The 15232-nt window shown below is 66.4% G+C and overlaps 1 protein-coding gene across 1 annotated transcript; it reads left to right on the top strand.

The window, feature by feature from the left end:
- Window positions 1–6196: 6196 nt before the first annotated feature.
- Window positions 6197–14815, top strand: DTX1 (deltex E3 ubiquitin ligase 1; the record flags this gene model as incomplete). Its single annotated transcript, XM_084272035.1, has 9 exons — window positions 6197–6455; window positions 9768–10428; window positions 12488–12549; window positions 12684–12845; window positions 13014–13075; window positions 13212–13370; window positions 13488–13649; window positions 13766–13855; window positions 14591–14815. 9 exons carry the CDS (start codon window positions 6197–6199, stop codon window positions 14813–14815), a joined length of 1842 nt encoding a protein of 613 aa, XP_084128161.1.
- Window positions 14816–15232: the final 417 nt, after the last annotated feature.

Genomic DNA, 15232 nt, shown 5'->3' with positions numbered 1-15232 from the left:
GCCGCTCCGCTGGGCACGGCGTGGGGCGGCGCTGCCCGGGCACCGGCACCGGCACCGGCACCGAGCGGGGCGGCGAGCGGGGGAGGGGAGGGGAGGGGGAGGAGGGAGAAAGGGGGAGGGATGGAGGAGGAGGAGGGGGAGGAGGGATACCCCCGCCCCCCCTCCCCTCCGTCGCCCCCCCCCCCGCCTTCCGCCCCGCTGGCCCGGGGGTCCCGGCACGGACGGGGGATGGGGGGCATGAGACACCCCCCACACACACACACACACACACGGGCGGGATTGGGATTGGGATTGAGATTGGGATCGGGGGGCGGCCGAGGGACAGTCGAGAAGAGGCCGGGGCGGGGGCGGGGGGTCGCTGTTGGGCGGGGAGCTCAGGGCAGGGAGGGGGCACGATGCGGGGGCTGCAGCTGAGCGGGGTGGGAGCCCCTCCGCGGGGGTACACGCGTGTGTGCGTGTCCTTGTGGGGGGCTACATGTGTGTGTCCCCTTGTGTGGGGTACACCCGTGTGTGTGTGTGTCCTTGGGGGGGGTAGACACGTCTGTGTGTGTGTCTGTGTGTCCTTGTGAGGGGTACACACGTGTGTGTCCTTTTGTGGGGTACACACGTGTGTCCATTGGAGGGGTATGCGTGTGCCTGCGTGTGGGGGGGGGACATGTGTGTGTGCATCCCTGTGTATGTGTGAGTACACACGTGTGTGCACGGGTACTCGTGTGCATGTGTCTGCATGTGCATGAGCACACACGTGTGCATGAGCACACACGTGTGCATGTGTGAAGGTGTGAACCCACATGCCAAGCTGCCTGTCCACGTGCGATGCGCTGTGGGTCAGTGTGTGTCTGTGCACACACGAGTGTGTGTGTGTGTGTGTGTGTGTGTGTGTGTGTGTGTACACAGCCTGGATGCGTGTACATCCGCCTGTCTGTCTGTCTGTCTGTCTCTGGCTGGTCTTCCAGCTGACTCTCCCATGTGTGTGTGTGTGTGTGTGTGGTCCCTGTGCTGGGCGTGCAAAGAGGCTGCGTGTGTGCATGGGTGTGTGTGGGTGGTCCCTGCCGGGGGTGTTGGGGGGACGTGGGTGGGTGGGGGTGTGAGTGGGGGAGCAGTGTGTGTCTGTCTGTCTGTCTGTGCCTGAGGACACATCCCTGCGCCGGCAGCACCCCAGGACCTCCCAGCTCCTCTCAGGGTGTGGGTGGGAGCCCAGTCCCCTGATCAAGGCTGTCAGCACCCACCCCCAAATCTCCCCCCCCTCGCCTACATGGGGGACCCACGCAGCTGGGTGGTCGCTGCCAGCTCATCTGCCGACCCACTGCGTCCCTTCCCATGGAGACAGCTGGGACCCTGGGCATCTGGGTCCCCCATCTGTGGGGTGGGGGTGTGCGAGGGGAGCTGCACTCTGCCCCCTCCCCCCAGCATGGGGAGAGCCCTGGAAGGCCTGGAGCTGGGCTCAGGTAGGGGGGACAAGTGGGGCAGGAGGACTTTGTGTTGGAGCAGATGAGGGAGTGCCCCCACAAGCCCCCCCTCCATGGGTGTCACCTTCCTCTGGGCAGGGGTTAAGTGGGGAGCTGGAACACCTTAGGTGGAGGGGGTTGGGATGGCAACCCCAAAGCATGTAACCACACCTGGGGAGGCCTTTTGGCACCCCCAAAGCACATACCCACACCTGGGGAGGCCCATCACCCCCAATCCCTGGGGGGAAGCCCTGCCAGCCCCCCCAGCTAGCAGCCCCCTCCAGGCCCCCCCGCAGCGTGTCCTTGCTGCGGGGCCCAGGACGTGCTGTTTACCTTCGTGGGTGCTCAGAGGAGCCGAAGGTCACCCGCACTCCTCCTCAGACTAAACAAGGCCGCAGTCAGGCGCCCAGGGTCCGGCCGGGGCCCTTGGGTGGGGGCGGGTGAGTATCGCACCGCATGATGCACGTGCTCCCCCCCAGGTCTGGGTGGCCCCCACATGCACGGTGGGGACAGGGCTGGGGTGCTGCCAGGGCTCAGTGCTGGTGGGACAGATCCTGCTTGGCCTCCACAGGCTCCTTCGGCAGCAGGGGGGCTGCAGGCACTGGGGTTCCCCATCTTGTGTCCCAAAGTGGGGCCACCCTGCTCCCACTGCTCCCGGGGGGCTGTCCCAGCTGTCCCCAGCCCAGAGAGGAGCACACAGGCTCCAGCCTCCTTGTCCCCACGGCTCCCCGCAGTGATGCTCCCTGCAGTGATGCTCACTCAGCCCCGGAGTCCACTCACCCATGCCCACCCCCTGCTCGAATCCCTCCAGGGCTCCTCGGGTGTGTTTCAACACAGCTCCATGTCCCTGCACTGTGTCCCTTTCCCAGGCCCCCAAGTCCTATGGCCCAGCTCCAGGACCCTGCCCTGGCTCCATGTCCCCAGACCATGTCCCCCTCCCAGCTCCAGGTCCCCTTGCCATGGTCCAGGCAGGTCCCAGAGCTGAGCTCAAATGAGGCCAGGGAAGGGCCAGGGGGGAGGGGGGGAGGCAGATGGAGCCAATCAGGGCAATTACAACCTATTAGTGCCCACAGGGCCCTGTCCGTGTCCCTACCAATGTCCCCACCTCTGCATCCCCTGAGTTACCTCTGTGACCCCATTACTTCCCCACTCCAGCCCTCCCCAGCCCAGCTCCCACTGAGATGCTGGGGCACACTGGGATGGGCAGAGGCTGCTGGTGGGTCCCAAAGGTGTTGATGAGGACCCCCCACCCCTGCCTGAACCATGGCATAGGGTGCCAGCCCCCATCACCATTCACCCTGAGGCCAGCTCCCGGTATGAGACCTGGGCACACTTCATTGCATGGATGGAGCCGGGGGTGTCTCCCGCCCACGTGGGCTGGCAGGGGCCGAGTCCCCCACTGCGGGAATGCGGCAGGTGGATGTCCCCGTGCTCGGCCCCGCTCAGTCCCTGCCCGGCCCCAAGGGCTCGGGGCCCCACTCGGTCGGGACCCCCCCTGCGATTCCACCCCGGGCGGTCACGCCGCGGGGCCGAGGCCACCAGGTGGCACTGCGAGGCCACCACGGCCACCGCTGCTCGACCCCGGGGTCCCCCGGGGCCGGCCCCGACCCCCGGCGGTCCTGCCCCGACACCCCCCTGCCCATGAGTGTCCCCTTCCCGGCGGCGGGAAGGGGATGGACGGACAAAAGACGGGAGGAACACCCTCTCTGCCCCCGGATCTGTCCTCCACGGGCGTGGCCAAAGTGGCAGCACCCCTGTCCCCATATCAGCCCTCTCCGTGGGTATGGACAGGGCAAGAAACCCTCTGTCCCCAGACCTATCCCTCCATGAGCACAGACAAAGCGACAGCTCCTCTGTCCTCAGATCTGTCCCCAAATCTGTCCCTCAGCAGAGTCACGAGAGCCCTTGGGCCAAGGCAGGTGTTGATGGGGGTGACACTGGTGTGTCCCTGTGGCTCAGGGCCTCCCGCCAGCTCCCGTGCCTCAGTTTCCCCACAGGGCTATAGGAAACACATGCCCTAAAAGAGACAAAGTCCCTTCAGCCAGGCTGGTCAAGCTGGGGGTCAGGCCCCCATGGGGACACCCCATTGCACCCCACGTGTGTGTGTGTGTGTGTGAGCACACATGTGCTCGTCCCTCTGACACCCCTGTGTGCCCCTGCCCAGGGTTGGGTCACCTGCGGGTGCTGCTGCCTGGTCCTACACTGGGTGCAGGTTCCTGGTGTGGGTCCTGAGCACTCGGCGTGGGTGGGGGTCCCCGGTGTGGGTGAGGGTGATAGCCTTGTGCCTGGGCCCACACTGGGTGGTTGGTGCACTGGGTCCCAGGTGGGTGCCCATGGCAGTGAGGGGTCCTGGTGTGGGTGCTGGCTGCGGGTGCCCATTCCCTGTGTGGGTTCCCAATGCATGTCCCTGGTGTGGGTGCCCAGTGCCCTGTGCCCATCCCCAGAGTGGGTGCCTGGCCCCAGTGTGTGTCCTGCTGTGGGTGCCAGCCCTGGTGCGGATGCCTGGTGCCCTGTGTGTCACACGTGTGTGTCCCCAGTCACCCGTGCTGTGGATGCCTGGTCCCAGTACGGGTCCCCAGTGAAGATGTCTGATCCCCGGTGCACGTCCCCGGTGTGGGTGCCCATTCCCAGTACAGATCCCTGGTGCGTATTCCCAGTCCCCTACATGAGCCCGGTGCGGATGCCCAGTCCTCCGCGCGTGTCTCCGGTGCAGATGCCCGGTCCCGGTGCCTGTGCCCGGTGCCGGTGCCTATGCCCCGTGTCGGTACCGGATCCCCCCCATGCGCATCCCTAGCCCGCGTTCCCGGTGCCGATGTATGCCCGCCGTGCAGATGCCCGGTCCCGCCGCGTGTCCCCGGTGCGGGTGCCCGGTCCCGGTGCGGGTGCCCGGTGCGGGTGCCCGCGCGGCCGTGCGCGCCGCCGCCGGTGCCCGTGGCTGCCTGGCGCTGGCGGAGCGCTGCCGCCGCCCGGCCCCGAGCCCGCCGCCGCCGCTCTCGGTGCGGCTGCGGGTCCCGCTGCGGCTGCGGCTGCCGGAGGTAGCGGCGCGGGGAGCGGGGAGCGGGCGATGCCGGGCGGCGGCGGCGGCCATGGCGAGGCGGGGGGTACCGGCGCCGGGGAGGGGGCGGTGGGACCGTGCACCGGGCGGGGGGGCGGAGGGGAGGACGGCGGACAGACCGTGCAGCGCGGGGGGGAGCCGGGGGTCGCCGTGCACCGGAGGGGGGGAACCGTGCTCCGGGGGCTGCCGCGCCTCGGGAGTGCTGGGGGCTGCCGGGCGCCGGGGCGACCGTGTACCGGGGGCTGGGGGCTGCTGCGCACCGGGGGCACCGTGCACCGGGGGCCGGGCCTGGCCTGGCCACCCCTTCCCAGAGCAGCCGGGCCCCGGGGTAGGAGCGGGGGGGGCTGGCACCGGGGTTTCTCCCCGCAGCCCGGTACCGTGGGGGACCTCAGGTTGGGGTGAGGGTCCCTCCAGCTCCGGTGGTGTTTGGGGTCACGGCGGGTGCTGGGTGAACGTCAGGGTGCACACGCGTGTAGTGGTGTGGGGCTGAGCGTGTGGCCGTACTCGCGTGTGCATCCCTGGGGGGGGGGGTGTATGGGGGGTAGTTGTACTGCCGTGGGTCCCCGTGTCTGTCTGTCCCTCTGTCTCAGCCCCGCTGTCTGTGTCAGCGGCTGTGTGTGTGCCAGCGCTGTGCCTGTGCGTGCGTCTCTGTGTCAGTGTGTCTGTGTGCCTGGCTGTGTCCGCGCGGTTGTTTGTCTACGGCGGCTGTGCAGCAGCCCCCCTCTCACCACCCATGGGGTTGGGGACCTCTGTAGGTGGGCGAGGGGCTGGATGGGGGAGCAGGGGGCCGGGGAGGGCAGCCCGGGATCACCCCCAGCCCGATGCCTGCAGTGCAGATCATAAATCAGCGGCAGCTGGAGCGGGCTCGGGGGGCCGCAGGCTCCCCCCGCACCCAGACTGCCTGGGCAGGGAGCGAGGGGTCTCCCCAGCCTTACAGAGCCCCCCCACCACCCCCGAGGGTGTGAGCAGGATTTCCTGTGTCCCCCCCAGTCCCCCCGTTGCCACTGTCATGTTGGAGGCCAGCAGCCATCCGGGGCTGGCAGGCAGCCCACGCTGCCAGGGCCGAGGGCACAGTGGCCTCACTGCCCGCCAGCTCCGTGGGGGTGATGGGGGGTGCTGGGGACAGCCCCCCAGCCGCTACTCGCCCGGGTGACACCCGGGGTGACCAGAATCACGGCCCTGTTTTGCAGGTGACACCCCCCCTCTCTTGCCACTGGTGACGTGCTGGGCAGCAGGAAGAGCTGTGGAGCCACTGAGGACAGAGCGGAGCAGCAGGACACGCCAAGGAAGAGGAGGGGTGTCTTGTGGACAGCGGTTTTGGGTCCCCAACATTGTCTGCAACCACCGGCCACCCTCGAGACAACACAGCCCGAGGGGGGGGGCCCGCTGTGGCTTTTTTGGAGCCTGAGCCCAGCCAGTGCTGCAGGGAGGAGGAAGGGCTGAAGAAGACGTGCCGGGTGATGGATGGCCCCAGCCCAGCGCAGCAGCCCCAGGGGAGCGGGACTGGGCAGCCTGGGGACCTTGGGGACCTGGCTGGCAGTGCCTGTCTCTGCAGAGCCCCGCAGCCTTTGCTCCACTGAGCTCTGGAGCCCGCAGCCAGCAGGAGCTGGGAGGAGGATTCGGAGGGGCTCCTGGTGAGCCCTGTGTCCCAGTGCTGGGGTATGGCACGGGGCTGAGCCACCGCACCCCCGGCATGGCGCGGCAGGGCTCGGGGGCCATGCTGGCCTCCGGTGGCCTGGGCTTCCCCCCCCAAAACCTGGCCCGAGTGGTGGTGTGGGAGTGGCTGAATGAGCACGGGCGCTGGCGGCCCTACTCGGCTGCCGTCTGCCACCACATCGAGAACGTGCTGAAGGAGGATGCCCGTGGCAGCGTGGTGCTGGGCCAGGTCGACGTCCAGCTGGCGCCCTACGTCATCGACCTCCAGTCCATGCACCAGTTCCGGCAGGACACGGGTAAGGGGCTGGCACTGAGCTGGGACCATCCGTCCATACGTCCGTCCGTCCGTCCGTCCATCCATCCATCCATCCATCCATCCATCCATCCATCCATCCATCCATCTGTCCTTCCATCCACCCCAGGGTGTGTCTATTTATCTGGCTGGTGTTCCATTCATCCATCTGTCCATCTGTCTGTTTATCCATGCACCTATCTCACTGCATATCTCTTTGTCTGTCATTCCTTCTCTCCTAGTGTATCCCTACTGGTCTGTCACTTCATCCATCCATCCATCCATCCATCCATCCATCCATCCATCCATCCATCCATCCATCCATCCATCTGCCCGTCCATCTGTCCCACTGCACACACACTCCTGTCCGTCCATCTGCCCCCCCTGTTCCTTCTCCCCTCCTGTCATCCCCCTGGGCTCTGTTCCCCCTGTGGACCCCAAAAGCTCCTCCTGGCCTTTCTGCTCTCCCTCCCCATGCACATCGGACCCCTAACTCAGAGTGACATGTCCCAGGTCCCTCCATCCCCTATCACCCCCCCTGGGGCACTGGGGGGGGGGGTGTGGGGTGTCACACTGTCACAGTGGTCACCCTGCTCATCTGCCCCACAAAGCTGCTCCATTTGGGGTCCCTGAGGAATGGGGGAGGCACCAGTTTGGGCACTTGGAGCTGTGGTGAGCACTGGGCTGGCTGCAGCCACGCAGCTGCAGCGCACATCCAGGCCACACGTCCTCGGGGGAAATCAAAGCCGGTCCCATGCCGGCACCGAGCCCAGACCCCATTAAATGTGTCCTCGTCGCAGTGTGACCCATTAAATCGGCACGTGCCGGCTGTGCCGCAGGGGACTCGCGGTTCGGGTGCTTTCCTGGCCATCCCTGCATCGCTGCCTGCCGGGAAGCACGGGGCTGTGTGGGCAGGGTCAACCCCAGGGCAGGCAGAGGACCTGCTCCCCTCCTCCCCCCAACCCCAACCTGCCTGGGGACACACAGGGACCAACCCAGAGCAGGGTCCCCACTGCCGTGCCCTTCCTGCCCAGCCACCCATGCATGCTGCCATTCCCAGTCACCGGCGATGGGGAATGACCCTGAGTGTGGCTGTGGTGATGGGCTGGGGATGAAATGGAGACCAAGCCAGGGACCTGCTGCCCTGTGGCAGCTCCAAATCGGTCTCCGGCTGGTCACTGGCTTGGCAAGGGGCAACTTGGCACCTGTGGCCCTGAGTCAGTGCGGCTGTGGGTGCCACCAGGTCACGCTGGCTGACCCCGTGCCAGCTCCTGCCAGCTTTGGCCAGCACCCATCCCCTGGCAGCAGGCAGCTGGCATCGCGTCCTGTGGTCATGGGTGCTCCCTGCCAGGAGCCAAATCGCTCTTCCTGGGATGTCCCTGGGTACCGCAGTCCCTGTGCCAGCAGGGCTTGGGGACAGGGATGCTGAGAAAGGGGCCTCACCGTCCCCAGGGGTGTCACAGGAGGGGATGTGGCCATCTCTTTGGCTCCATCCCCTCGGCATTGTCATCTCCATGTGCCCCATCCCTGCATCTCCCTCCATCCATCAGCTCTGCCCTTGGCTGTGGCCTGGAGACAGCCTAGGGATGGCCTCTGGGGTCCTGTGGTGCTTGGGGACACGAGGATCCCCAGTGCTGAGGGTGCTCCTGGCACCCACTGTGGTGTGGGGACACAGGGAAGGTGGGCAGGAGGCTAGGGGTGGGTGGGGGAGCTTGGCCTGGGGTGGGGGGGAGAGAAGCTCAAGCCAAAACAGTGATGATGTGAAATGAGGTGACCCCGTTCTGAGCAGTGGGGACACACGTCCCCTCCCTGCAGCCCTGGGGACACTGGCACGGCCCTGCAGCTCCAGCACGGCTAGTGGAGGGGCAGGGGCTGTGGGGCTGTGAGTGGCCCTTGGGGACATGGAGCTGTGTGTGCCCATGTGCACAGGCTGGGGGGTGTCCCCCCGTCATTCCCCCCTGCTCAGTGGCAGCAGGATGCGGGATGTGGATGTGAGAGGGCAGTGGGATGTGGGCTGGAGATGCATGGGTCGGTGGGATGTGGGATGGAGATGCACGGGTCGGTGGGATGCGGGATGGAGATGCACGGGTCGGTGGGAGGCAGGATGTGGATGCACAGGTTGGTGGGATGTGGATGGAGATGCATGGGTTGGTGGGATGCAGGATGTGGATGCACAAGTCAGTGGGATGTGGATGGAGATGCAAGGACCATTGGGAATGGGATGTGGATGTGAGTGGGGTGTGAGCAGGAGCGGGCAGCAGGCTGGGGGACACGAACATGGGGAGGAAGCCATGTATGTGACCACAAGCGGGATGTGGGGCCTGGGCATGAGCGGGTTGGGAATGTGAGCGGGCGGTGGGATTTGGGGTGAGGGCAGGAGCGAGCAGGGGGGACGAGCGGCTCTCTGTGTGTGCTGGAGCGGGACGAGCAGCCGCTCAGCCTCCCTCCCGCGGGGCCGCCAGTGGAGCTGCCTCAGCACGGGCCCGCAGCTGGGGCCAGGCTCTGCTGCCTGCCGCGGCCTGTGATTAATGACCGTTATTAGCGCCGTTAATCGGGCTGGGCAAGCGATGCTGGCAAGGGGATAGAAAGGCATTAACTGCGGGGGCACTGCCGGGGCTGCAGCTCAGGGAGGGAGCTGCGGTGCCTCCCCCCCTGCAGAGCTCCAGGGGCATCCGCAGGATACACTGGGTGAAATGAGCAGTGAGGGGCCAGTATTTGGCTGTGTGCAGGGAGTGATGCTTCGCTGCTGTGGCTGTCAGCGCCAGCTGCAGCTGTGGCAGCTGTCGGGAAACCCCCCAGCCCAGAAAAGCTCCCCCAGCCCCCAGGATGCCAAAGGGACCTCGGCTGGGCAGGGCATGGATGGGCCTGGACCAGAGGGATGGAAAAAGGCGCTGGGGGCTGAGCGGCATCTCCCTTCCCGCGGTGGCTGCAGCCGGCATCCTGACAGCCGGCAGCCCGGCTGGCAGCCAAACCGCCGCGGCCGCCGCTACGGAGGATTGTTGAACCTCACGAGTCCCCGGGGAGGTGTAGCCCTGCAGACACGCACATCGATCCATCGCACGCCGCGGCTGCTGCTGCTGCAAGGCGGCGGGGAGGCCGGTGCTGGCGGCTGGGGCACAGTGCCTGTCACCCCTTCTGCACCCTGGGGTGCTCTGCAGGGAGTGAGAGCAGCTGCTTGCACCTCAAAGTGCCTCTGCATCCCTGTCCCTGTGGGGTGCCGGGCTGGGCATGCACACACACATGAGGGTGTGGGTCTCCACACCCACACCCTGGGGTGCTGGAGCCCTGTGGGTGCTCATCCTGGCTGTCTCCCCAGGAACCATGCGCCCTGTACGGAGGAACTTCTACGACCCGTCCTCGGCCCCGGGGAAGGGCATCGTGTGGGAGTGGGAGAACGACAACAACTCCTGGACGCCCTACGACATGGACATCTGCATCACCATCCAGAATGCCTATGAGAAGCAGCACCCCTGGCTGGACCTCTCCTCCCTGGGCTTCTGCTACCTCATCTACTTCAGCAGCATGTCCCAAATGAACCGGCAAACCCAACGCAAGCGCCGGCTCCGGCGCCGCATGGATTTGGCGTACCCCCTCACCATGGGCTCCATCCCCAAGTCGCAGTCGTGGCCGGTGGGGACCAGCACGGGGACACCCTGCTCCTGCCCACAGTGTCTGCTGGTCAACAGCACTCGTGCCGCCTCCAACGCCATCCTGGCTTCTCAGCGCCGCAAGCTCTACCCGGGCACTGTCCGGCAGAGCAGCACCTTCGCCGGGGGAGCTCTGTGGCCAGCTGGGACAGGGACAGCAACGGGGACAGGTGGCACAGCCAAGGGCGAGGGGCTGAGGGTCCCCAGTGGGGCGTTTGCCCCCAGCCAGAGCATCCCCAGCGGGGCACCGCTGCCTGGGCTCAACAACCTCAACCGGCCCGGGACACAGCGGGGGGCTGGACTGGGCGCCCGTGCGGCTGTTCCCCCGGGGTAAGCGGGCTGGGGGAGGGCAGCCTGGGCTGTGGTGTCACTGTGGTGGTGGGGATGCTGGGTGAGGTGGGCACAGGGATGTGCACAGGGGGAAAGGAGAGATGGAGATGCCTCATCCCTCACACACGCAGCCCTGGCCCTTCTGGCACTGTCTCCAGCCCCACAGCCCACCCCGGGGACATGGTGGCACAGCCCCAGCACCCGTCTCATCCTGGGTGGTCCCCTGGATCTCTGTCCCTGCAGAGGGGCTGCAGTGACCCATGCACTGTGCTGTATGGCTCGGGGCCCGACTACCAGCCTCGGTGTATCCTCCATGGATGGGAATAACTGGCTGAGGGGATGGAGGTGGTGAGCAGACCCGCAGTGGGGTGTTCCAGTGGGTGTCCCTGTCCTCACACCCAAGCCCCATGGCGATGCCCCATGGTGGGCCAGGCCTGTCTCCCCTCAGGAGTCTCCACACCGGGCTGAGGGGGTGGGTGGGAATGGCCATGGCCCGGAGCCTGGCCTGGCAAGCTGGCTGCGATGGCACCGCTGGCAGCCCTGGTGCTGCTTGCTGGGCTGGAAACCAGCCCGGATCCGGACCCAGGGTGTCTGGCCAGACACCACCCTCCCCGAGGGGGCTGAGCACCCAGGGCTGCAGCTGGCCAGCCCCAGGGACCAGGGCGAAGCTGGCTCCCATCCCATCTGCCTGCTGCGACAGCAGGATCCAGTCCCAGACTGGGGGCCACAAGGGGAGGCAGAGGGGTCCCAGCTGGGGCTGGGAGGGGGTGCTGGGGGCGTGGGCAGGTTCACCGAGCCGCGGGCAGGTCCTGGTGTTTCCTTCCCCTGCTGACGTGCTGCTTTCGCTTCCGTGTGCCGGGCACTGGGCCAGGCACTCCCTGTCCCCATCGCTGTCCCCATCCCCTACCGGCACGCGGGTCCCATCCCGCGCATCCCCATGGACAGGTAGGAAAGGGACAGGAAGACCCTGGGGGAGGGCTGAGCCAGGACCACCCCCACTGCCCTCCCTGGCCTTGGTGTGGGTAAGGGTGGCTTTGGGAACGGGATGGGAAATACCTGCAGTCCCATCTCTCTGGGGCTGAGCACTGCTGAACTCACCACTGTGATGGCTGAGTGAGTGGGGAGCTTCCTGGGTTTGGGAGGGGGGTGACACTGCTGGCAAGGGCTGCTGTCCAGGATGCTGAGCTAGCAGGGAGAGCACTTGGGCACCATGCAGGGCTCCTCAGCTGGGCTTTCTGACTTGCTCTTCATCTCAGTGGGTGCTCCATTCCGTCCGTCCTTCTGTCTGTGTCTGTCCATCCATCCATCTGTCCATACATCCATGCATCCATGCATCCACCCATCCATCCACCCACTCACACATTTCTCCCTCCCTCCATTCCTCTCTCCACTCACCCCCCTGCCCCATCCGTTCCTCTCTCCACTCACTCCCCCACCCCATCCATCCCTCTGTCCATCCTTCCCTCCGTCCCCACCACCGCTGGGCACAGCCACATCCACACCTGCGCACACCTGGGCACAAGCCCCCAGCTCCCACCCAGACCTGCCTGCACGTGCTCCTCCTTTGCCAGCTGCACACCCAGCCTTGCACGCGTGGGTGCTCACCCGGCACTGCGCACACCCGGCTGCATGCCCAGCCATGGGTGCACACACGGGTGCACCCACCCATCAGAGGGGCCATGGGGCAGGGGGAATAACAGGTGGGGAAGCACCGTGCTTTCACCCTGGGGGGCTTGGTGCTGGCAGCCCAGAGTGGGTGAGGGTGCGGGGAGGGGATGGCTAAGGGGCATGGGTGAGCTGACGGGGAGGAGTGGTCCCCATGGCGGGATGTGGGACACAGGACATCACCATGGGGACATCCCGCTGAGGCACCACTCCAGGTAAAGGAGGAGGTGATGTCCCCAGAGATGCCAGGAATTGACACGTGGCACCGGGTGACCCCCGTGAGGTGGGACAGCAACCCCCCAGGGCTGGCAGAGGGACACCCCAGGGATGTGCCATGGGTGGGTGCTGGCTATGCCAGCCTGGCTGAGCCCCTTCCCCTCCCATCTCCCTGCAGGGTGCCAGCCCTCCCAGTCAAGAACCTGAACAGCACTGGCCCTGTCCATCCTGCCCTCGCAGGTAAGGGGGGGTCCTGCCACCAGCCGGGTGTCACCGCAGGGTGACATCGTGGGGCTGGGGGCACGGGGCTGGGACACAGCCAGGCAGTGGGAAGGCTGGATGGACAGATGGACAGCACATCTTCCCTGCCACAGGGATGACAGGCATCCTCATGTGCGCTGCTGGGCTGCCCGTCTGCCTGACCCGCGCCCCCAAACCCATCCTGCACCCGCCGCCCGTCAGCAAGAGTGACATCAAACCCGTGCCCGGGGTCAATGGCATCTGCAGGAAAACAAAAAAGAAGCACCTCAAGAAGAGTAAGAGCTGCTGCTGCCCCCAAGTGCCCTCAGCTGTGCCAGCCCCTGCCAGAGGGGAAACTGAGGCACGGGCGCTGCTGCTGCCCCCAAAGGGTTTGCCCGGGGCTTTTGGGGTGATGCCCACAGCTCCTCAGGCTCTGACAGCACCCCTCCCTCTGCCCGTGGCAGGCAAAACCCCCGAGGACGTGGTGCGCCGCTACATCCAGAAGGTGAAGAACCCCCCAGATGAGGTGAGTGGGTGTCCCTGGGCACTGCAGCTCAGCCCATGGGACCACCAGGAGTTGGGCATGGGGACGGGCAGCCACTCATGGGGAGCAGGGAGCCGGGGTGAGGTCCCCATCCCACATGGGTGCTGGCTTCTGGCAGGATTGCACCATCTGCATGGAGCGGCTGGTGACCTCCTCCGGCTACGAGGGCGTCCTCAGCCCCAGGGGCATCAGGCCAGAGCTGGTGGGCAAGCTGGGCAGGTGTGGGCACATGTACCACCTCCTCTGCCTCCTGGCCATGTACAACAACGGCAACAAGGTGAGCCAGGGGCCACTCTTGGGGGGGTGTGGATTGGGGAACCCTCCCCACGGCCACCAGTGCCTGTGGGTGGGGGCTGTGGGGTGGGGGCTGTCCCTGATGCCGGCCCGGACGCAGGACGGCAGCCTGCAGTGCCCCACCTGTAAGGCCATCTACGGGGAGAAGACGGGCACGCAGCCCCCCGGGAAGATGGAGTTCCACCTCATCCCCCACTCCCTCCCTGGCTACACCGACTCCAAAACCATCCGGATCGTCTATGACATCCCCACCGGCATCCAGGTGAGGTACCTGTGCCCGCTGCCCCCGGCACCCCTGCCAGGCTGGGGGTGTCCCCCTCTGCCAGCTGCTCACCCTATTGCCCCCCCTCCCACTCCTCCTCCTCCTCCTCCTCCCAGGGCCCGGAGCATCCCAACCCCGGGAAGAAGTTCACGGCACGCGGCTTCCCGCGGCACTGCTACCTGCCCGACAATGAGAAGGGCAGGAAGGTGAGCGGGGGGTGGGATGGGGTGGTGGGATTGGGATAGGGAGGGGAAGGGGAAGGGGAAGAGGAGGTGGGAAGGAAAGGGGAAGGGGAAGGGGAAGGGGAAGGGGAAGGGGAAGGGGAAGGGGAAGGGGAAGGGGAAGGGGAAGGGGAAGGGGAAGGGGAAGGGGAAGGGGAAGGGGAAGGGGAAGGGGAAAGGGGAAGGGGAAGAGGAAAGGGAAAGGAGAAGGGAAAGGAGAAGGGAAATGGGAAGGGGAAGGGAAGGGGAAGGGGAAGGGAAATGGGAAAGGGGAAAGAGAAGGGGAAGGAAAGGGGATGTGCGAAGGAAGAGAAAGGGGAATGGAAATGGGAAGGGGAAAGGGAAGGAGAAAGGGAAGGGGAAGGGGAAGGGGAAGGGGAAGGGGAAGGGGAAGGGGAAGGGGAAGGGGAAGGGGAAGGAAAGGGGATGTGGGAAGGAAGAGAAAGGGGAATGGAAATGGGAAGGGGAAAGGGGAATGGAAATGGGAAGGGGAAAGGGAAGGAGAAGGGGAAGGGGAAGGGGAAGGGGAGGGGAAAGGTAAGGGTGCAGCAGTGCTGGGGTGGGGCTGTGGCATGCCACAGGGAAGGGTGTCTCCATGTGCTCCATGGGGTGTCTGGGCCGGGCTGAATCCCACACCCCGGGTGCTGGGGGGGGTGGGGGGGGGGGGTGTGGGCTGTGTGTGCCGGCGGGGCGAGCAATGGCCACACCGCCTGGCTGCAGGTGCTGAAGCTGCTGATCGTGGCCTGGGACCGGCGGCTCATCTTCACCATCGGCACCTCCAACACCACGGGGGAGTCGGACACGGTGGTGTGGAACGAGATCCACCACAAGACCGAGTTTGGCTCCAACCTGACGGGTCACGGATACCCCGACCCCAACTACCTGGACAACGTCCTGGCCGAGCTGCTGGCCCAGGGCATCTCTGAGGCCACCCTGAAGGACTGAGGCAAGGGTGAGGGGCTCCCCACCGCCCTGAAGGACTGAGGCAAGGGTGAGGGGGCTCCCCACCGCCCCCTCTTCGGCCGCGCGTCCCCACTTGTGCCACGCTTCGCTGCCGACGCCGCAGCCCTACCAAACGGGCTCGTCTCCCATCCCGGGGTCACCCAATGTCACCCTGCCATGTGTCCCTGTGTCACCCACCCCAGCCTCCCTCCTTTGCCCCTTCCCAGTCCCGGTTCCCCCCGCTCCCCCGTTACCCGTGTCACCCCCACGGAGCTGCGTCCAGCCAGTGCCATGTGTACATCTCCGTGTTACACAATACACAGTGTCCCCACCCGTGTCCCCGTGTGTGTGTGTGCCCCCTCCCCCCCCCCCCCATCCATGGGGTGCTGGAGGAATGGGGGCATCACAGTGGGGTGCTGG

Source organism: Gallinula chloropus (assembly GCF_964237585.1).
Source record: "Gallinula chloropus genome assembly, chromosome: 17".
Taxonomy (NCBI): Eukaryota; Metazoa; Chordata; class Aves; order Gruiformes; family Rallidae; genus Gallinula; species Gallinula chloropus.
Note: the sequence above shows the minus strand (reverse complement) of the source record. Positions and strands in the feature narration are given on the sequence as shown.